Source organism: Schistocerca serialis, chromosome 3 (genome assembly GCF_023864345.2).
Source record: "Schistocerca serialis cubense isolate TAMUIC-IGC-003099 chromosome 3, iqSchSeri2.2, whole genome shotgun sequence".
NCBI classification, from domain to species: domain Eukaryota; kingdom Metazoa; phylum Arthropoda; class Insecta; order Orthoptera; family Acrididae; genus Schistocerca; species Schistocerca serialis.
Genome location: NC_064640.1, coordinates 882,189,597 through 882,212,774, shown reverse-complemented (window position 1 = coordinate 882,212,774; position 23,178 = coordinate 882,189,597). Strand labels below are relative to the sequence as shown.

At 38.2% G+C, this 23,178-nt stretch overlaps 1 protein-coding gene across 1 annotated transcript in view; it reads left to right on the top strand.

The window, feature by feature from the left end:
- The window catches only part of LOC126471106 (AP-3 complex subunit delta-1), a 258,217-nt gene that overhangs the window by 190,865 nt on the left and 44,174 nt on the right, over positions 1 to 23,178 (top strand). Inside the window, exons 18-20 of the mRNA XM_050099184.1 lie at positions 753 to 894; positions 9,350 to 9,424; positions 11,656 to 11,818. Coding sequence (XP_049955141.1) covers positions 753 to 894; positions 9,350 to 9,424; positions 11,656 to 11,818 — 380 coding nt within the window. The remainder of the gene's footprint in view (positions 1 to 752; positions 895 to 9,349; positions 9,425 to 11,655; positions 11,819 to 23,178) is intronic.

Sequence of the window (23,178 nt, the reverse complement as noted above, 5' to 3'; positions counted from 1 at the left end):
CTCCTGGCTGCAATCTCTGTTAGCTGTCTGCCCCACACTCACCTCCACCCATGCTCCAGGAGCTTAACTTCACTCATCCTGGAGCCACACTCTTTCTCTTGCACTCTCCCTTTCCTCATTTCTATCTCCCCCTTCCAAACCGCTCCTCCATGTTGCTGTATACTGCATACTACTACTCCTGCATGTGGCCATAACAAATTCACCAGTGCTGGTGCCACATTCTTGCCCCCCCCCCCCCCCCCACACCTTCTGCTTCTTCTCCATCATTACTATCCCATGCTACCAATACCTCTCCCACCCAGTCACCTTCCACCTTTCCCTGACTCTCCTTTGTCTCCTCTTGCCAATTTTCTCCCCTCACCCTGTCCACCCGACACAACCTGTCACTCCAGTCGAACTGCAGAATTGCAGTGTCAGCACAATGTAGTCAGCTGGCACAATGTAGCCATGCAAGTGTGTGTGTGTGTGTGTGTGTGTGTGTGTGTGTGTGTGTGTGTCCCTGACCCTGTGTCTCCACTGTTCGGGGATTTGTTACTTTTAATAGAAGCTTGATATGAACCTGTGCAACAGAAACATATAGTAGATCATTACTTCCTGGCTTACCCTTATTTTGACTCTTTGTTATTTAATTAATTGAGCATAATTTTCCAATAATGGGATGAGCATTTAATTTATGTTATAAATTGTTTAACAAAATAATAAACCTCATTGTTACAGTAAAATACTAAGATTTTCTTCATTATATGTTCTAGTCACGAAGGGCACGAAAATTGGAACAAGAAAATAATCCTCACTACCTCAAGCCTAGAAAATCAAGCATTGGTAAGAAGACTGATGAACTGCTTGACATACCAGTTGCCCAGTTAGATATTCCAGTCACCTTAAGGGTGCCAGGTAAGAAAGAAGAATGTGTTTTTGTGTGTATGTTGGGGGGGGGGGGGGGGGGGTGACACCAAATTATGTCTCCATGAAACCCAGAAATTGGTTAATACGGCTACAACAGTCCAGTAAACAGCTAGTCTCTGCAATAAATTGGTAAAATAAACGAATTTCGTAACTAGTGTCAACTAACAAGGTATAGTACATTGTCATCCATCTTCCAGATCAAAATATTAGTGAAGAACCAAATTGCCCAGTAATACAGCTATAAATTCTGCTCCTACAGCATGAACACTAAGAGTTGTGCATTTTGGATATGATCAGTGGGCTGGAACAAATGACAAGATGTCTCAGCCCGCACAGATAATTTTACTTGATGAGGCAAAAACTTGTCCTTTGCATTGACTTACTAGGATTTCGTCATTGAGGAACCTTTTGAAATTGGATTGTACAACTATAGGCTATTTTCTTACATTAAAAAGATGGTTTAGATAGTTATTATTTTGACTGATTATAACATTTAAATAGCATTTACAGACAATATTCTGGCAAAATATCTGTTACTTTTATGTAATTAAAGCTTAAAAGTTATTAAGCATCAAGACTAGGTCACGTGATCAAAAACGCTGTGTTATTGGCTGATGCTCTGGTGACATCACAGGCTAGGAGTAAGATGAAGCTATACTTGTGTTATAGGAGTGTTATCCGAAGTTATGAGGTTTTGACATACTTTTACTGCAAATATTGTAGCTATTTAGTGATTAAAAATGCAATTACAACTTTTAATTAATAATAGAAATGAATTTTGTGAGTGCTAATAGTGGAAGCCTTGCGAAGGTTGATGCATTTATGCTCCACCCATTCAGAGTGGCAATATGTGCAACGATAGGCTTTTTTTTTCCCTTGCAACATCATTAAACTTGCTCAAAACTAAGGAACTGTAGAACTTTTGCAAATAGGTTCCTATATTATAACTATATTGTAGATCATCAGTCATGAGCTACAACCCAAAGCACAACAAAATTGGACTTGGTAAAAGTTAGTGCTGATTTCCTGTGTAGAAGGCACTCAGCAGAGACGTGGCATCCATCATGCATTCCATGGTGTAACGAATAGCACATACAATTGCAGTGAAAGAAGTCCCATGTTCGAATCCTGGAAGGGTCATATATTTTTAAAAGTTTTACACATAATTCGAAAATAGTGTTAGGAAGAACTGATTGTAGCAATTGTTTCGATTGTGAGATGTATTATATACAGCTTCACATTAGTCTGTCTGAGAAATGGACAACAGAGGGTAAACGCATTTACTTTGTGACCAAACAATTAACAGTACAATGAGGTGTAGGACAATAAAGTTAGTCTACTTGAGAAATGGACAACAGAGGATAAATGTGCTTACTTTGCAAATGAACAATTAACTTTTTTGGAAAGCATTGCTAGTAGTGAATAGTGAAGACATAGCCATATGTTCACAGTACAGTGAAGTGTAGGACAATAAGATTATACATATAATAGATATAAAGTGGGTAAGCATGCTGGTGACACAAACATTAGTTCTGTGATGTTTGTGAGTGTAAACTAATGTTAGTGTGTGAAGCAGACTTACTTCATCTTTATGTAAGATGATGTAACTGTGGAACTTTAGACAATAAGGATCGTAGCTAGACAGTACAAAGATAAAAATATAGTTTGTAATAAAGTAAAAAGTGTGTCATCACATTAACTAGAAAATATCTTTTTGAACATGACGTGTGGACAATGATTGTAAATGTAAGCACATGTAAACAGTAAGAAAAACAATAATATTCTGTTTATGATTGGTGTGGTCAAGTTCTGTTGTTGTGATTTGGTTTTCACATGACAAGACCATTGAATCGATTCCAAATAAGCTAAAATGTTCTTTAGAGTTAGTTTAGGACCAGCAATCTATGGACATCATATTATAAAATTTGACAGATTACTGCTTTAACAACAAAGCTACGAAATAATTGAGGTGTAGTTAGGTAAAATGACAATTTTTATTGGGAGTTAAATTCCGTTGAATGACAAGATTCCTCATTGCAACAATGGGAGACCTTATCTCGGAGATAAGTTAATGTTAACTATACAATGCTACACATTTTTAATTAAGTTAGTGAACTTGTGTGTCTGCACTCAAAAACAACTTTTCAGTATTTTTTGTAGATGTATTTGTGCAGTATGGTACCACACACCATTTGTAACCCATTTTCTGAAACATAAATTCCAAAACAAGACGCCATGTGAATGAGCATTATGACAGTAGGAGCAGTGCCAGCAGAGCCAGTGATGTCACAGGCATCACATGACTCGAATGGAGCATATTAGTGGGCGTTCAAATTATTTGTATTTTATTTCTGTTTTCATAAAAGAATAGTGAAATTAAAGTGGAAAAAAGTATGTTAGGAGCATAAAATGACATAATTATATCATTTAAGACCATTTCCAGAAAACAGTCAAATACCCTATTACTTTAGATAAGATAGCAGCTTCATCTTTAGCAGTGCATGGAAGCAGGCAGTTGGTGCTGAGAAATTACCATGTTTACTGATAAGACGTATTGTTCTACTCTAGATAACTTGAACCTACAGGAGTTGTACAGAAACCTTTCCTGTGCATACAGCACCTTTGCTATTGAAAAAAACATTTTACATCATTTAGATTATCCCTTATCATTTAGCTAATCCCTTATCATTTAGCTACAATATAGCAGGTCAGCAACTGGAAGCAGTTAATTCCATAAATTATCTGGGAGTACGCATTAGGAGTGATTTAAAATGAAATGATCATATAAAGTTGATCGTCAGTAAAGCAGATGCCAGACTGAGATTCATTGCAAGAATCCTAAGGAAATGCAATCCGAAAACAAAGAAAGTAGGTTACAGTACGCTTGTTCGCCCACTACTTGAATATTGCTCAGCAGTGTGGGATCCTTACCAGATAGGATTGATAGAAGAGAGAGAGAAAATCCAATGGAGAGCAGCGCGCTTTGTTACAGGATCATTTAGTAATCCTGAAAGCGTTACGGAGATGATAGATAAACTCCAGTGGAAGACTCTGCAGGAGAGACGCTCAGTAGCTCGATACGGGCTTTTGTTGAAGTTTCGAGAACACCTTCTCCGAGGAGTCAAGCAGTATATTGCTCCCTCCTACGCATATCTCGCGAAGAGACCATGAAGATAAAATCAGAGAGATTAGAGCCCACACAGAGGCATACCGACAATCCTTCTTTCCACAAACAATACGAGACTGGAATAGAAGGGAGAACCAATAGAGGTACTCAAGGTACCCTCCTCCACACACCGTCAGGTGGCTTGCGGAGTATGGATGTAGATGTAGAAATACAATGCACTCAACTAGCATCTCCACTATGTGTTGAGTAGCAACTTTCCTTTTCACAATAATGTACTCTACCAGCTTCACAACTATGTTTTCCAAGGAAGGTTTCCAATTATAATAAAATCTTTCTTCGCAGAGTAACAATTCGATACAAGAGAATGTTGACCTTCAAGGAAGCTTTTTAAATGTCACCCTCTTCACTGTTGCTGTAACCAGCATAAATGACATAGTGAAGAGTTTGTTTAACTTCTTGATTTGTTGACGATTTTATTATTTACTGCTCCTCCTCCTCCTCCTCCTCCTCCTTCTGAGTCTCTGCTGATTTGTGGATAGCAGCTTTTCTGTGTCAAGGAAATTCATTATATTCAAACTTCGATTTTGCTCAAGAATTCTGCAGCAAACTGATGTTAAGAATATTGGTCTGTAGTTTTGCAGATCCATTCTTTCACCGTCCTTTTATACAGGAGTCACATATGTGTTTTTTTCTCAATTGTTTAGAACTTTTTACTTCGTGAGAGATTGGCGATAAGGGCAAGCTAAGTAAGGGGCCAATGCTGCAGAGTGCTCTCTGTAAAAATGAATTGGGACTCCATCCAGATTTGGCAGTTTATTTGCTTTCAACTTTTTGAGTTGCTTCTCAATGCCAGGGGTGTGCCAGTATTGTATCTTCCAGGTGGGAGACTGTGTGATGGTCAAATGATGGTATGTCTGTATGATATTCCTGCGATATAATTTTTGAAATGTAACATTTAAAACATCAGCTTTGATTTTGCTATCTCTCTTACCACACCAGACTGATCAATGAGTGATTAGATAGAAGTCTTCATCCCATTTAGTGATTTTACAGAGGACCAGAATTTTCTTGGCAAGATCTTTCTCCAAAATTTGCTGGTGCAAGTTGTAGTATGCTTCATATATTGATCTTTTTATACACACATGAATTTCTGCTAACTTTTGCATGTTGACATTTCCACATCCTTTGGTGTCCATTCATTGTCTAAGTAGGATGCTAACAACTGATTATCTTCTCTTTCCAGTATAAAAAGTCTCTTAGATTTTTCGATGGATTTATTAACTTTAGTAACCGTCATCTGTATGATGATAATATGAACATTAATCCCTTTCTCTATACTGCTACTTTCAATAAGGCCACACCAGTTTGTAGTTACAAGGTCTAAAATACTTCCATTGTTTCTGAGCTATCGAACTAGATGCCCAAGACAGTTGTCAGAAAATGTGTTCAGAACTACTTCACAGGACTGTCTGTTCGTACCACTTGCAGTGGATCTACAGACTTCCAGGTCTGTACATGGTGGGTTCAAGCTGGCGGAATGATTGGGGTACTGATCTGCTATTGAACATAGACTTTCTTTGCATAATTCTACAACTGTTAGGGTGGAATCAGGTTGCTGGTAATTCCAGTGATTAACTTGAGTTCAACTAGGCCTTTTACTTGTGTCCAGAATGCTTTGCAAATTGACTTCGACCTCGATAGTCATAATTATTTTGTCAATAGCAATAAACGTTCCTAAACCTGTGTGTCTAAATTCTCATCCTATGGTGTCTAACCTGTCCTTTCAGTTTGCATTCTATGCCTCATTAAATATTTTGGAGTTTTCTACTTCAGGTTTCATCCAGCTCTCGGTTCCAAGTATAATTTGAGTGTGACAGCCTTCCTGAAGGGTGGTTTTGTTACAAAGTCTTTGGTATTTTACTGTTCAAATGGTGACATTTGAAGTGTTCTTACTCAATATGTGAGCAGATTTAACCCTCTGTGTTCATCAAAGGTAGTTAATTTCTCTGTGTAGTATACCCGTGACCTATTGAGGGCAACCCTACAATTCTCCACCCTGTAACTCGGATCCAGGAATCAGCATTCAAGACATACAGAATCAATAGAGTCTATGGTGGAGACCTCCACTCAGTTCCAGACCAAAGGAACCCCATCAATTCTGGGTACGATATTGCAAATTGTGAGCTCTACTTGTACAACGTGAGCAAGGCCAACACAGTTTTCACTACTTCTGCCAGCTGTCCATACATACTGAGGATCGCCTCAGAACCCAAGCAACAGGCACCATCACTGCCAACATTAGCCGTAACTTCAATAGCTGGAGGCAGGGCCTCCTCCACATCTCAGACAGAGCCACACAGAAAACGTATTGAGTGCACATTGGACTCCTTTCCAGCACTGGACGCTATTTTCCTAACAGAGTCTATAGCGTGCCTAACATCAGAGTTCCTGGTAACTAGCAAACGCCTCCCTCCTTTTGCCTCCACGGACCCTCAAACCTCTCCCCCATTTTGCCTTTATGGGCCCTGGTGAACAAGTGACCATTTTTCCACTCACAGGTTGAATGGGAAGGCTAGTTGGCTGGTTTCCACATTGACTCTACACCTCAAGAAACACGAACACTTTACAACCTGTCACTCAGTCTGCAGTCAGCACAGTTGCACTGCATCACTTAATGCTGGAAGGTGCTCGACAGCAAAGCCTGTGGATGAAACAAGCAATAACTGAGGTGTCACACGTGACACACCAGTTTTTCCAACACCATTACACCAAGAGACAGCAGCCTGTAGATGACCGACCACAGCCAATAGCATCTTCAGTGTTTGTAAGCTATGGGCAGTTCCTCCTGCATCCTCACTCAGAATGCACACTCCCTATGCGACCTTAAGGCAGTAATTTGAATGAAAACAGTAGGTGCAAAAAAAAAAAAGATAAAAATGAACACTGCTTTCTTTTTATGCAAGGATTTGCACTATCAAACTTGTTAAAAATACAGGCGCAAATTACTAGGCAATACTGAGGCTGTCACTTACACTAGTTCACCCCACGCTGCAAGGCATAAAAGATATATTCTTGCGGCAGTTCACAAACTGAGACCAGCACCTGACAAGGAATTGTGAATGTGGCTGGTTACATTACTATACCATATTTACTCGAATCTAAGCGGCACTCAAATCTAAGTCGCACATGAAAATGAGACTCGAAATGAAGGGAAAAAAAATTTCCGAATCTAAGCCACACCTGAAATTTGAGACTCGAAATTCGAGGGGAGAGAGAAGTTTTAGGCCGCACCTCCAAATCGAAACAAAGTTGGTCCATTGTAATATGAGACACAATTTAGGTTGAATGAATGATGATACAGCTACAGTAGTTTGGTTCAAGTCATAAGCTTAGCAGTTAAGCTTTACCAGGTAGCCATTGCTATGCGTCAGGCGATCGGTCTGTATTTATACGGGTACCCTTCCTTCTTCACGTACTTCGTCTGGTTTGAATTGATTGCTTATTTTTCTTTGATCTGATAAGTCCAGTTCTTTTTGTTATAGGTGTTTAGTCACTCTAAGCTGAAAATGCATTATTGTACTGTCTCGTGCATTGTTGGTCACATTCTGATAATGAGTGTTTATGGCCTGTCGCCGCTCGCGGCATGGCTTACTTTTGTGCACGCTACCGCCGCTTACAATTGAGAGAGAGAGAGAGAGAGAGAGAGAGAGAGAGAGAGAGAGAGAGAGAAATCGTCTCATTAGCGAAACAATGGCAAGAGACTGCTGTTTGTTGTTACTTACACTGCTGCTTTCTTTGATAATGATCAACAAGAGCTAAATAATAGACTGCGTATGATAAAAGGTGTTCTGAATGAGAGTTTAGCGAAAATTTTTCTCTGTTTGAAAATCTTTGCAGATGCCTCTTTAGTACATTACATTCTGCATGGAAATTAGTCATCTTAGATTTAAAAATCTAGTCAATTGCTTTGCTTCATTTCTGACTGTATCACTATTAGGCATAAGAATAATACGAGTATAAACATGACATGATATGTATATTCTTCCGCGTTTGCTGTTGTCTCACTCTAGTTTCGTAGTTTATTAGGCAGACAGGATTTAAATGAGATGGCAGCAAACACGAAAGAATACATGGCAAAATGTTTATATTCGTATTATTCTTATGGTGAAGAGAATACTGCATGTGATTCACAATTCAAAAAGTTCCTATTAACAACCATCTCTTCTCACAGGTAGGAAAAAATTCAGAACGTAGAGTTTGGCCATTTTGACAAACATCCCAAACAGTCTCCCCAATCGGGTTTTTGTAGTACATTGAAATGCTGCTACATTCGAATATGAACAATACTGAATTTGTATTTACTTCGTTGGATAATGTATGAAAATGCAGTAGTCGAAACTCAGGGTGGAGAAAAAAAGCTCGTCTTCCACCTCTTTTTATTTATTTATTTATTTACTGACACACAGGTTTTGGCGCCAGTATTTTTCATTGTGCCTGCAAAACATGCCTGTGTAGCGCTACATATATTCGACGGCAGAAGTTAGTTGTGGTGGCACCTACCAACATTTTTCAGAACTTCCACTTACTTTGCACTCGATTCTAAGCCGCAGGCGGTTTTTTGGATTACAAAAACCGGAACAAAAGTGCGGCTTAGATTCGAGTAAATACGGTATTCAAAACTGCAAGCTACAAAGAATAAAAACAACAAATAAAAATGATTCCTGTTGTCTTTTACACATAGATTTACTCTACCAAGCTTCTTAAGACCACAAATTCAAGCTATTAGAAAGCACTGAGACTATTTCACTGAATGTGAAATCACCATTGCAGTGACATTCTTCGACTTTATCAGTCACATTAATCACTGCCAAAACCAAGATTTGAGTTTGTGATGTTTCAGTGTGTTTGTAAGTACATTTGATTATGACCAAGAGGCTGAAATTGGCCATTAATGGAACTGAAATGGAATAAAGTACTTTATTTGTAATGACAAACAACCTATACAGAAAGCATGGGTCCTCTCAACAAGGTTATCATGGCTGCACACCCAGGTTGGAGGAAAAACTTCTTGCACTAAGAGGCTTCGCTCCACCCTAATGTTTATTACTACTACTGCTATTATTATTATTATTATTTAACTAGCAGCTGTTTCCTTGTCAGTATAAATTAGGACATAGGCAAGTTATTACGGTCTATAACACTGTGCTTTGTGAATGTTCCTTCATATTAAGTTGGTGTTTATGAATTTTCACTAGCAAAAAAACACACAAAAACTGATGATGTATTTGATAATAGGTGATTTTGTCACTATTCTAGGTTTGGCATCCCCCGATAAATATATAATGAAGAACTCAAAAACCCATAGCAGAAAGAAGAAGAAAATGTCCAAAGGTATAGTACAATGTTAATGTCTTTTTGTAACCTATGTAAACCTAATTGCCCCACTTTACAGTAGATTGCATTAATTTGGGCAAATGGTGAATTCATCACATAGCAAGCTGCACTGGTTTTTGATGTGTAGTGAAGATAAATCTCAGTTTTCAAGTTACTCCATGTTTTCTTGAACAGTTCTGTTCTATACTGTAGTGTTATCTGCTACTGTAACTTTCTTTCAGTATCTATCTTTTTGGATAACAGTTTACTTATTTAATGTGTGTTGCTTTTGTAGTAAAAGTCAAACAAGTGTTACTTTTTTCAGTTGTTTGTGTAATTTTGTTGCAACTGGTTTTTCGGGGTTGCTTTGATGCAACTAGTACATTTGCCTATATAACTTTGGTGGAGACAGTTTATTTGCCTGTACACTTTTAAACATTTGTAGAAATGGTACTTGTAGCAGTACCTTGGAAGACTCACATTATCTGCCGTCCATAGGCAACTGGAAGCTAAACAGCCTTTCTTGACAAGGTCACTGCAAGTGACTTGTTGTGTAGTTGCACACTGCTCCAGTCTGTGCAAATTAGCACCACTTAATCTATTGGTTTGGCCTGCTGAAAACACTAACCTGAACGTAACAGATGGCTTGCGTTCAAGGCATGAAATTTTTTGAATGAGGTAGGCATATGCGAGAACCAGGAAGAAGCTGTGCTGTAAATTTGTCACTTTGAGATACCCCTTAGTTATGAAGGTCTCTCAGACTGACTGAGATGTCCTCCTATTGAAATGCAAACTTATCCCTCATTGAGGTCTGAACAATTGCATAAGCAAAAGGTTACCAATTATAGTTAATTTTATTGTTATACACATGGTTGGACCACTGTAGAATACAATGTAAAGGAGGAAAATGGATTAAGTGTCTCATCTATGTGCATACTAGGTAGAATCTTTGGAGACTTTGAAGAGGTTATCCAGTTGTGTTAAGTAAAACTTGAATGTAAAGTAAATATCATTTGCTATTAATTGGAGAGTGACTATATTGCTGGCACTACCATGATTAAAATAATGTGATAGTTAGTGAGTAGTATGTTAAATACTCAGGCAGTTGACAGTCGCATGCACACTGCAAACAGAAACGAAACATATACTTACGGATTGTTGCTATCATATTCGTTAGTAATTGACTGTACAGGGGAGACAACAGTGGTAGTAGTAATGGAGGCAGTGTGCATACATAGAAATCTTAATTACACATTTGGGAACAAATAATAGCTACAGGATAAGTGTTTAAACATGCACATAAACTGCTTTGAAGAAAAAATGAAGCACAAAAAAATTTTGTAGGGTGTGAACATAACTGACTTTCTTGGAAGAACAAAGTAACCCATCTAACACACACATGAAAATTTCATCATATTATAGGTTACTTTCAGTGTCATCTGTGTTGTGTTTAGAACTGGTGCCATAATTTAATGGAGTAGCAAATTTCTGAATGTTATGTTCAACTACACATTTATTGATAACTTCATTAGCATGCTTCACAACTTTATACCTCTCTAATGATGATGTTTGACAATACAGTTGACAAACAGTGCTGCAAAGCAGTGTACATTTTTACTGTTCTTTACAAGACAGTGCTTAAGTTAACGCATGTAAGCTGTATGCAATGAAAATGTCAGTAGCGTGGCACACTCAGATTTCGATGGCAATAATTATTAGCCAGTTCATATATTATGTATAGAGATGCCCGAGATTTTTTCCAAACTTCCGTTCTCCCTTATTACAGTAATCTGTTACGGGAATATTCTTAGATTTGACCAGTTGGTAATGTCCTATTTGTAGATATGCTTACGATCCTGGGAATGCAAAGCCCACTGACATAATGCATTTCCATTTATTTCTTCATGGTTATTGTAGTTTCCTTTTTAAAAAAAACAAGAACGACATGCAATACCCACAAACTTCATTTCTGTATTTGCATGAAGAGGAATCAGTGAACTGCCTTTATCAATGAGTGCCTGAACATTACTGAAACCTTTTATTATGAGTACTAAATCTGTGGTTGTTTCGTAATAGCCTATGAATTCCATCTGCTGAGGATACTGGTATACATGTTTATATGCTGTTGATAATGTGTATTTGGAATAAAGTGAACTTTTTTTGTAGTATTTCACAACTAATTAGCACATAGTTAAATGTTTCTGTGTGAAACTGTTGATATTATATACAGATTACAAAATGTACTGTAGGTAAAAAACGTCTGTCCAGTGAAGAGGATGATTTGTCTCACCCAGTTCATCTGGTGAATACTGACAAGGGAGAAATGCCGGAAGGAGCCCAATCATCTGAGGATGACACAGATACAAGGCCAAATGATGATCCCCACAGGGCTCTTGATATCAACTTGGATGAGTGAGTATAAAAACTAACATTCTTAGAATACAGAAAGGTCAGTTTTTTAATTTACAGATTTGTGATAGTTAAAACAGTATTTCCAGCATGATGCACTATATAGAAGTTTAATACCCAAGCAGCTGTTTTCTCTTATCAATCATCAATAAAAGAGGCTATGAATGTTTAAATTTACAAAAATATAATATCAGTTTATGATGAGTGGTGAAACTAATGTTAGATGACAAGGCAACTAATCTACTTTAAAAATTAAATTTTGATTGTCTTGTACATAAAATAAGTTTCGAAACATAAGTTATTTGTTCTTACAAGTAGTTACAGAAGTAGAAGGTAGCACACTGAAAGATACAGGATTCACATTCATTTATGGTAATGTTTTTAATTTAAAATATTCTTAAGGCTGTTAGAATTAGTACCACATTGTGCTTGCTCCAGGCAAGCATCACATGGTAGCTTTATGGTCATTGGAATTGATGTATGTTGCTCCTGTTGCTGAAACTTGGTTTGACTTAGAATATATGTGAAATGTGCAAAATATATGTGTCGATTTGGTATAGCGCAAGAAACAGCAATAAGTTGAATTGAGTGTAATTACCCCTTGACCTCCATGAGCCATAGATATTACCCTGGTGGGGGTGTCCTGTGTGTCTCAACAATACAACATGCTGTACCATAGGTGTAACCATATCTGAGGGTTATCTGTGGATAGACCAGAATAACATACGGTTCATGAAGAGGGGCAGCAACCTGTTTAGGAGAGCAGGGACAATAGCCTGGTTATTGACTGACCTGGCCTTGTAACATTCACCATTATGGCCCTGTTATGTTGGTACTGCAAATGGCTTAAAGTAAGGCAAAACCACAGCCATTGCAGCTTTACTGTGTGGTTTGATGATGATGATGATGATGATGATGATGATGATGTCCTCTTGGGAAAATTTTCCAGAGTTAAAGTAAGTGTAATGCTGGTGTAGCTGTAATGATGAATAGGAAAATACGAATGCAAGTGATCAATGAACAGTGTTGGCAAAATAGACACAAAGCCAGCTCCTACCATGGTAGTATACATTTGCATGTCTCCAGGTTACCTAGATAGTGAAGAGATTGAAATTGTTAAAGAACGTGGACTGGGAGAAACGAATGAAAGAGGAAGGTACTTGGTAAATTTTTGCCCAGAGCGCAATTTAATCATTACAAACACTGGAATCAAGAAAGAAGGATGTATAAATGGCAGAAAACTGAAGACTCCAGAACGTTTCACATCTATAATGATAAGGCAGAGATTGAAAAACCATTTTATTAATAGTAAAATGTTTCCAGGAGGAGATGTGGAGTCCAACCATAATAATGGATTTTAATTGCAGATTAAAACTGAAGAAGCTACAGAAAGATAGGAAGTTAAGGTGATGGCACATGAATAAATTTAAGGAAAAAATGGTTGTTTAGAGTTCCAACAAGAGCATAAGGTGTTAATTGAGTGAAATTAGAGATAGGAATACAATTGGAGAGGAATGGATAGCTTTGTGAGATGAAATAGTGAAGACAACAGGGGATCAAAGAGAGAGAAAAAGACAAGACCTAGTAGAAATCCTCCGACAACACAGGAGAGATGGATTCAGTTGACAGAAGTAGGAAGATTTAGGGTCAGCATTTGAAAATATTGTCTGGAATACACACTTTGAAATTGTGATTGTAGAATAAATAACACATAGAGACTGAAAAGTTGCCTAAAATTTGTCCTGGAACCATTCTATAGTTTTAAAGAGGCGAAGGATGAATGGAAAGCAGTAATTGAGATGAGACTGAGACAAGGCTGTAGCCTATTTGCCGTTTCATTCAGTATGTACACTAAGCAAACAGGAAAGGGAACTGAGGAGAAATTTGCAAAGAAAAATAAAGTCAGAGAGGAGAAATAAAAACTTTGAAGTTCATCGATGTCATTGTAATTCTGTCAGAGTGACAAAGAATATTGATCATCACTAGAATGAAATGGATAGTCTCTTGGAAAGGGATGGACACGGTCCCCAAGAATAGATGCATACTTGTCTCAATCCATTGTGCCGTCTAGAATGAGGTGGTCAACTAGAGAATGCCCTCCGACCTGGACCCTTCCGGCAATTGTTGCAGAGTGTTTGTGTCCAGGCGTTTCATGCCGTACGCACCAGCGGCCATATTTACAATGAAGCATAAAACGTGATTCATCTGAAAAAGCTACCTGTTGCCACTCAGTGGACTTACAGTTGCAGTATTGACATGTGAATTCCAGCATTCATTGCTGATGAATAGCAGTCAGCATGGATGCCTCTACTAGGTGCCTTCTGCGAAGCCCCATATGCAGCAACATTCGCTGAAGAATCTTTGGGTAGATACTGATGGTGGTGATGATGGTGGTGATGATGGTGGTGGTGGTGGTGGTGGTGGTGATGATGATGATGATGATGATGATGATGATGATGATGATGATGATGATGATGATGATTGGTTTATGGGGTGCTCACCTGTGCGGTCATCAGCGCCCGTACAAAGTCCCAATTTTTTCAGAGTCCAATTTTTTTTACACAGTCCAGTCAGGCCACTGTCACAGATGATGATGATGATGATGATGATGATGATGATGACACAAACACCCAGTCCTGGGCAGAGAAAATACCCAACCCGGCTGGGAATCGATCATGGGACCCCATGATCCAGAGGCAGCAACACTAGCCACTAGACCACGAGCTGCAGATGGAGATACTGTTGGTAGCCCCATGTTCACCTGGGTAGTCAGTTACTCAACAGCTGCATGTCTATTCGGCCGTACACATCTTTACAGCTATTATTCACCCCTCTCATTTGTGGCCCGTGGTGCACCACAGTTGCCTTGATGCTGGTTTCAGGTAGCGTCATTTTGCTGTGCAACTTATACTTTAACCATGGCAACATACGAACAGTGTAAAAACTGAGCCACTTTGGAAATGCTTAACCTCTTGGCTGAAAAGCCAATGATAATGTCCTCTTGGACGTAAGATAAATCGTTCCGTTCACACATTATGGTGACGACTGTACTGTTTTCCATGTCACCCAACACACTTTATATAACCTCCACTGTCATTGCTGCCACCTGCTGTATGTGAGTGGTTATTGCACATTGGTGTCAAACATAGGTGGTGGTCACATTAATGTGACTGGACCGTGAATGTCCCACTATGTACCATGAACCTTGCTGAGATGGGGTGGTATGTGTGCCTCAATGATACAGACAGTTAGACCACAGAAACAACCATAATGGAGTGGTATCTGTGGAGAGGCTGGCTAGCTCATGGTTCCTGAAGAGTGGCACCAGCCTTCCCAGTAGTTCCAGGGCCAACAATCTGGATGACTGACTGATCTGACTTTATAACATTAGCCAACATGGCGTTTCTCTGCTGGCACTGTGAATGGCTGATAGCAAGAGGAAACTACATTAATAATAATAATAATAATAATAATAATATTGTAGTTTCCTCTTACTATCAGCCATTCACAGTGAATAATAATAATAATAATAATAATAATAATAATATTAAGACAGCCACCAGAACAAGCACAAATAGAACTCGAAGTAACACACATGTTAGATATAGAAGAAAAATTTCAGCTGACATATATAGAATACAAAGACACAAATACAGACATTAGACCATTCTTGCATAGACCGCCAAATAACCCACAAGTCGAAACAACAATAAAAACTATCAACACAATCATACACAACAAAATAAATGAAAACACAACTATGGAAGAGTTAAAACTACTGGTTTATACAGGAGCACTCACTACACTAAATATACACATTAGGCACAGATCAGAACCAACCAACACACAGAAGAAACCCACAAAACCAGCATGGCAACACAGGCTACAGATCAGAATAGAAAAACTGAGAAAAGACATCGGACAGCTAACACAATTTATAAGAAATGAAATGTCAGAAAAAAAAATAAAAAGGTTAGGTAAAATCTCACAACAAGAAGCGATAGAGCAATTAGATGAAAAGAAGCAGAAATTACAAGCATTGGCCAAACGACTTAGAAGATACAAAAAAAGTGAAAATAGAAGGAAACAAAACCAAACATTCAACACAAACCAAAAGAAATTTTACCAGACAGTAGATAACACACATTAAAATAGACAATCCACCAAACATAATAGACATGGAACACTTCTGGAGCAACATATGGTCAAACCCGGTACAACATAACAGGCATGCACGGTGGATACAAGCAGAAACAGATACATACAAGATGATACCACAAATGCCTGAAGTGATAATTTTGCAACATGAAGTCACCCAAGCAATTAATTCTACTCACAATTGGAAAGCCCCTGGAAAAGATAAAATAGCAAATTTCTGGCTAAAGAAGTTCACCTCAACACATTCACATCTAACTAAATTATTTAACAGTTACATTGCAGACCCATACACATTCCCTGATACACTTACATATGGAATAACTTATCTGAAACCTAAAGATCAAGCAGACACAGCAAACCCAGCTAAATATCACCCCATAACATGCCTACCAACAATATAAAGAATATTAACTTCAGTCATTACACAGAAATTAATGACACATACAACACAGAACAAAATTATAAATGAAGAACAAAAACGCTGTTGCAAAGGAGCATGAGGATGTAAAGAGCAACTGATAATAGATGCAGAAGTAACATATCAAGCTAAAACTAGACAAAGGTCGCTACACTATGCATACATTGATTACCAAAAAGCTTTTGATAGTGTACCCCACTCATGGTTACTACAAAAATTGGAAATGTACAAAGTAGATCCTAAATTGATACAGTTTCTAAACATAGTAATGAAAAATTGGAAAACCACACTTAATATCCAAACAAATTCAAATAATATCACATCACAGCCAATACAGATTAAGCGTGGAATATACCAAGGAGACTCATTAAGTCCTTTCTGGTTCTGCCTTGCTCTGAACCCACTATCCAACATGCTAAGTAATACAAATTATGGATACAATATTACTGGAACATACCCACACAAAATCACACATTTGCTATACATGGATGATCTAAAACTGCTGGCAGCAACAAATCAACAACTCAACCAATTACTAAAGATAACAGAAGTATTCAGCAATGATATAAATGTGGCTTTTGGAACAGACAAATGTAAGAAAAATAGCATAGTCAAGGGAAACACACTAAACAGGAAGATTACATATTGGATAACCACAGCGACTGCATAGAAGCGATGGAAAAAACAGATGCCTATAAATATCTAAGGATACAGACAAAAAGTAGGAATAGATAATACAACAAACAAGAACTAAAAGAAAAATATAGACAAAGACTAACAAAAATACTGTAAACAGAATTGACAGCAAGAAACAAGACAAAAGCTATAAATACTTATGCTATACCAATATTGACCTACTCATTTGGAGTAGTGAAATGGAGTAACACAGACCTAGAAGCACTCAATACACTTACACAATCACAATGCCACAAATAAAGAATACATCACATACATTCAGCAACTGAAAGATTCACATTAAGCAGAAAGGAAGGAGGAAGGGGATTTATCGACATAAAAAACCTGTATTATGGACAGGTAGACAATTTAAGAAAATTCTTTATAGAACGAGCAGAAACTAGCAAAATACACAAAGCAATCACTCATATAAATACATCGGCTACACCACTGCAATTTCATAACCACTTCTACAACCCTTTAGATCACATAACATCAACAGATACGAAGGAAGTAAATTGGAAAAAGAAAACACTACATGGCAAGCACCCGTATCATCTAACACAGCCGCACATTGATCAAGACGCATCCAACACATGGCTAAGAAAAGGCAATATATACAGTGAGACGGAAGGATTCATGATTGCAATACAGGATCAAACAAACACCAGATATTACAGCAAGCATATTATTAAAGATCCCAATACCACAGCAGATAAATGCAGACTTTGCAAACAACAAATAGAAACAGTATATCACATCACAAGCGGATGTACAATACTAGCAAATACAGAATACCCCAGAAGACATGACAATGTAGCAAAAATAATACATCAACAGCTTGTCTTACAACATAAACTTATAAAACAACATGTTCCCACATACAAGTATGCACCACAAAATGTACTGGAGAACCATGAATACAAATTATACTGAAACAGAACCATTATAACCGATAAAACACCACCACATAACAAACCTGACATCATACTCACCAATAAAAAGAAGAAATTAACACAACTAATCGAAATATCCGTACCCAATACAACAAATATACAAAAGAAAACAGGAGAAAAAATTGAAAAATACATCCAACTGGCTGAGGAAGTCAGACATGTGGCATCAGGATAAAGTTGACATTATACCAATTATACTACCAACTACAGGAGTCATACCACACAATATCCACCAGTACATCAATGCAATACAGCTACATCCAAACTTATATATAAAACTACAAAAATCCATAATTATTGATACATGTTCAATTACCCGAAAGTTCCGAAATGCAATATAACATATACCGTACAGTTAAAAGGAAGTCATGCTTGATCAAGGTCCGCGTCACTCTCCATTTTTGACCAGACATAATGTCTGAGAAAAGTATTATTATTATTATTATTATTATTATTATTATTCTTATTCTTATTATTATTATTTTTCGCGACTGCATGTGCATGCAGTTCTACTGTATGTCCTATTGATGATGGCATCATATTAGGTAAAATATTCTGAAGGCCAAATATTCCCTCATTCCGATCTCCGGGAGGGGACTACTTAGGTGGATGCCATCAGGAAAAACAGAACTGTTATTCCACAGGTCGAGTGATAAATGTTAAATCCATTAATTGGGTGGTTAGAGAATGTAAAAAAGGGAATGCATAGATTGAAGTTAGATACACTGGGAATATGTGAAGAGCAGTTGCATGAAGAACAGAACTTTAGGTCAGGTTAGTATTAGATCATCAACACTAAATCAAACAGGGGCAATAGAGGAGTAGGTCTAATAATGAATAAGAAAAAAGAAATGCCGGTAAGGTACTTCGAGCAGCATAGTGAAAAACACACACACACACACACACACACACACACACACATCACAGTAATACAAGTGTATATTCTAGCTCTGCAGGTAATGAATGGATCGAGAGAACGTGTGAAAAGATAAAGGAAGTTATTGAGATAGTTAAGGGAGACACAAATTTAATTATGTAGGGTAACTGAAATTCGGTAGTAGGAAAAGGGCGAGAAGGAAAAATGATAGGATAATATGGATTAAGAGGAAGCTGCCTGATAGAACTATGTGCAGAGTTTAATTGAATCACCACCACTTATTTTCTTGAAAGTTAGGGTATGCTGGTTCTATCTAAAAGGTATATTTTGTTCAGGCTTTCTACCACACCTCCTCATTCTTAACTTATCCATCTTGGTCTTCTGGATGCTGGATTTAAGAATTTTCATTTCTGATGCCTGGAGTGTCGATGGATCTCTATTTGTTAGGTTGTATGCTTTGACACAATAGTTCAGTATTGGTGTGAAGTAGTTGCTGAACATCACTGATTTTGTTTTTCTTGAATCATGCCATCTCATGCGAAGGATTCTCACTTGTTGGTAGAATTCAGAACCCTTTTGCACTCTTTTGGTAATCTGTCTAATCAGATTATTCCTGGAAATGATTATGAGATACAGAAAACTGCTCACTCACTCCAGCTGGTGGTCTTCTAGTTCCACTTGTGTGATGCCCACCTCTGTTGACTGCCATCATGACTATCTTGTTCTTCCGTATATGCATGTTATTTTCCTTGAACATGGGATTCCCCATGTTGAGTCTGGTCTGAACTCACTCTTTTGTTTCAACCCAGACCATGACATTATCAACAAAGACAGCTGCATTAAGTTCAAGAAAACTTTTCTTATCATCCATAACAGTGATGAACAGTAGTGCAGATAGTGCACTGCCTTGCTGAACTCCACTCTTGGTCCGAGACTGTGTATTAGGACAAAATGTCGGTATGAGAGCGAAATGTCAGTATTCCTTTGTCATTTATCAGCTCATTGTGTACTTCAGAGTTGTGCCAGACACATTTTACTGTTATAGTGACTTATTTACTAGTAAATAATTACGTTCCTTTTAATTAACCATCCAAGTACCAGAAGAGTTGCACATCTGGCATGGTATGCTTTTTGAGTTTCACAAGGTTAGTAACACAACAGTTGCTACCAAAAGCATTTGCGATGTTTATCCAACTGGATTAGACATTCATAAATGGCAAATCTGGTTTTCCAAGTTCAGATCCACATACAAAGGGCAGAAATGGGAGCAAATCTGTGTCAGACAATCGAGGAACAGATCAAACCCTCGTAACCAACCTTGGTCAACCATCAAAGAATATTTTCCGCAGATTGCTGAAGATAAACAAAGGTAACCGATCCACCACGTGCAACTTATTGCCTCAGTAACACAATACAGAAGCGTTCATTGATTTATCACTGGAGATGAAAAATGTGTCCTTTATGATAATCCAAAATTCAAAAGGCAGTAGCTGTATCTGAATGAAATGCCACAAAGTACAGCTAAGCTAGGTTTACACGCCAGAAAGGCACTGCTGTGTGTTTGATGAAGTATATGTGGGACCGTTCATTTTGAAGTACTGAAATCTGGTCAAACTGTGAATGCAGACCTCTGCTGTGAACTAATGGGTCAGTTAAGTCAATATTTAATTGAAAAGTGTCCATCAATTGGCAGCAGCAAAGGCAGTATTCTGCACCATTTTGAAGTACTGAAATCTGGTCAAACTGTGAATGCAGACCTCTGCTGTGAACTAATGGGTCAGTTAAGTCAATATTTAATTGAAAAGTGTCCATCAATTGGCAGCAGCAAAGGCAGTATTCTGCACCACAATAATGCAAGATGGCACTGCGCAAGACAAACCCTGGAAAAAAAATTAATGAATTGGGGTGTGAGGTATTGCCTCTAATTGTACTCACCCAATATTGTGCCATCAGATGTCCATTTATTCAATCGCCACAGCATTGTGTAAGTGGCAAAATTGTGAAACTTTGGATGATGTCCAAAAGTCGTCTCCAGGTATTTTGCTCAAAAACTTACTGATTTTTATTGATCCACCATTGAAAGTTTGCACCCTAGATGGCAAAAGGTTGCTGTTAAAGGGGGTGATTACATCATTGATTAAAAATAAAAACTTGTTAAGAATTTATCTGTTTGAATTTAATGTATAAAATGACTTTACTTTCGACTTCCACTAACAGACTGCCTGTCTCCAACTTTTACACAGCTAGTACAGTTCTTGTACAGCATCTAGATTTTCCTTACCAGTCCTTCAGCTACATTCCTTTTCCTTTGGGAAGCTCAGTTTGGTTGGAGGGAGACCAAGTCTTGGAATACTGCAAGCAGGTTCAGTTGGATATAAGTTGCGGTACTTATGCAGAGATTAATAGACTTGCACAGGACAGACTAGCACAGAGATCTCCATCAAACAACAACAGTGAACGTTGTGTATTTAAGTGGGGGTGTCATTTTGAATGACTCTGTCAGCTGTTGCACCAAGTTACAGGTGCACATAAGCAGCAATGAATAATGTCCTTTGGCCTGTGCAGTTAGAGTTCCATATGTCATGAAAGAAGGTTGGTATTCCCACTTGGAAATATATAATTCTCTCTCTTCCCTTTCTCCTGCTCTCCACCCACATTTCTCCTGCTTGCTCCCACCCCCCTTTCATCTGCTGTGACCCCCCCCCCCTCCCCCCTTTCTTTTCTCTCCTATACATGTGCAACTGAACTGAGCCCAATTACAATTTGAACACTGAAGAATTGATATTCATAGGTGGGACAATATTGCACCAGTATGTTTCCATTGTGGATGCATTGATAATGGACAAAAGTTTTCAGTGGACAACAGTTTCCATGATGATGGCAGAAAATTACAGCAATATCATGAGTAAGCAATTGGTCTGACAATAATTGATTTAGAGGCTCCTTTTCCATGGTATAGGGTGCCTATCGTCACCAGGTAAAGAAGACTAGAAAATACACGACTAGCCAACTGAAACCTATATTGTGAAAATTACCATAAAGTACAAAATATAACCATTCAGATTCCTCATTCTTCCAAAATGCTCACATATTGTTATAGGACCAGACCGGAGAATTCTGCAGTTGTCAGTAGCCATAATATTTTGTGGGTCAATGAACCTCCAAACTGACTAAACACATGTGGTGTTACAAGTACAGGGTGTCCCACTCGAAAGAGACTCCATAAACAAACATTTGCTTAAATTACACTTAAAGGCTTTACATAAAAATCAGGAAATGAAATTAAATGAACGTGTCATACCTTGTTCATGGGGAAATAAAGGTGAATAGGTGAATCGCAAAAGGTGCTGGAAGTGACCACCTTCGGCTTGTAAACACGACACAAGATTTTTGAATGTGGCTGCCAGAACCTCTGGTGTCACTGCCTGGATTTCATGGATGATGTTCTCTCATAAATCTTCCAATTCGTGTGGTTTGTTCCCAGAGACCTTGCCCTTTAGGCCACCCCAGGGGAAAAAGTCAGGTGGTGTTAAATCAGGTGACCTTGGGGGCCACAGTCCTTTCGAAATCACTCTGCTCGGGAAAAATGAGTCAACCTCAGCCACGGTCACTCAAGACGTGTGACACGTAGTGCCGTCCTGTTGGTACCAGATGAGGGAAGCTCATCATCATCCAACTGGTTCACAAATTCCCAAAACATTTCGATGTAAACCGTTCTTGTCACAGGAGACTAGAAAGAAATTGGTCCAATGATATGCGCTGTGATATTGCACGGAACATGTCAGTCTTTTGTAAATGCAAGAGTTGCTCGACCAGTGCTATGGATTTTCATTACACCACAAACGTGTTCTGAGAGTTTATGTGGAACCATGCTTCCTCACTGAACCATGTGTACTGCGATATTCCTGGCCTCTGAGCAATAAATTGCTGAAACCAATGGCAAAGTAATGTGTTTCTTTTTGTCATTGACATTCAGTTCCTGAACAGCTGTAACCTGTGTCAGTACATGCCAGGTTTCTTCACAGCTCTTGACATTCGCTCTGTGACATTCCACATTCCTGAGAAAAACATTGAACAGACTTTGCAGGAGAGGCCAACAATAATTGTTTCATATCAGTCACTTTTTCTTCTGATAATGGCAGCAATCCCCTACCATGTAGGTCCAACACAATTCCACTGCTCTCTGTTTTGTTCACTAACCTTTATATGCAGCATTTAGATGGTATATGCTTGTCACCAAACCGTTCAACCAACATTCCCTGACGTGTTAAGGAACCAG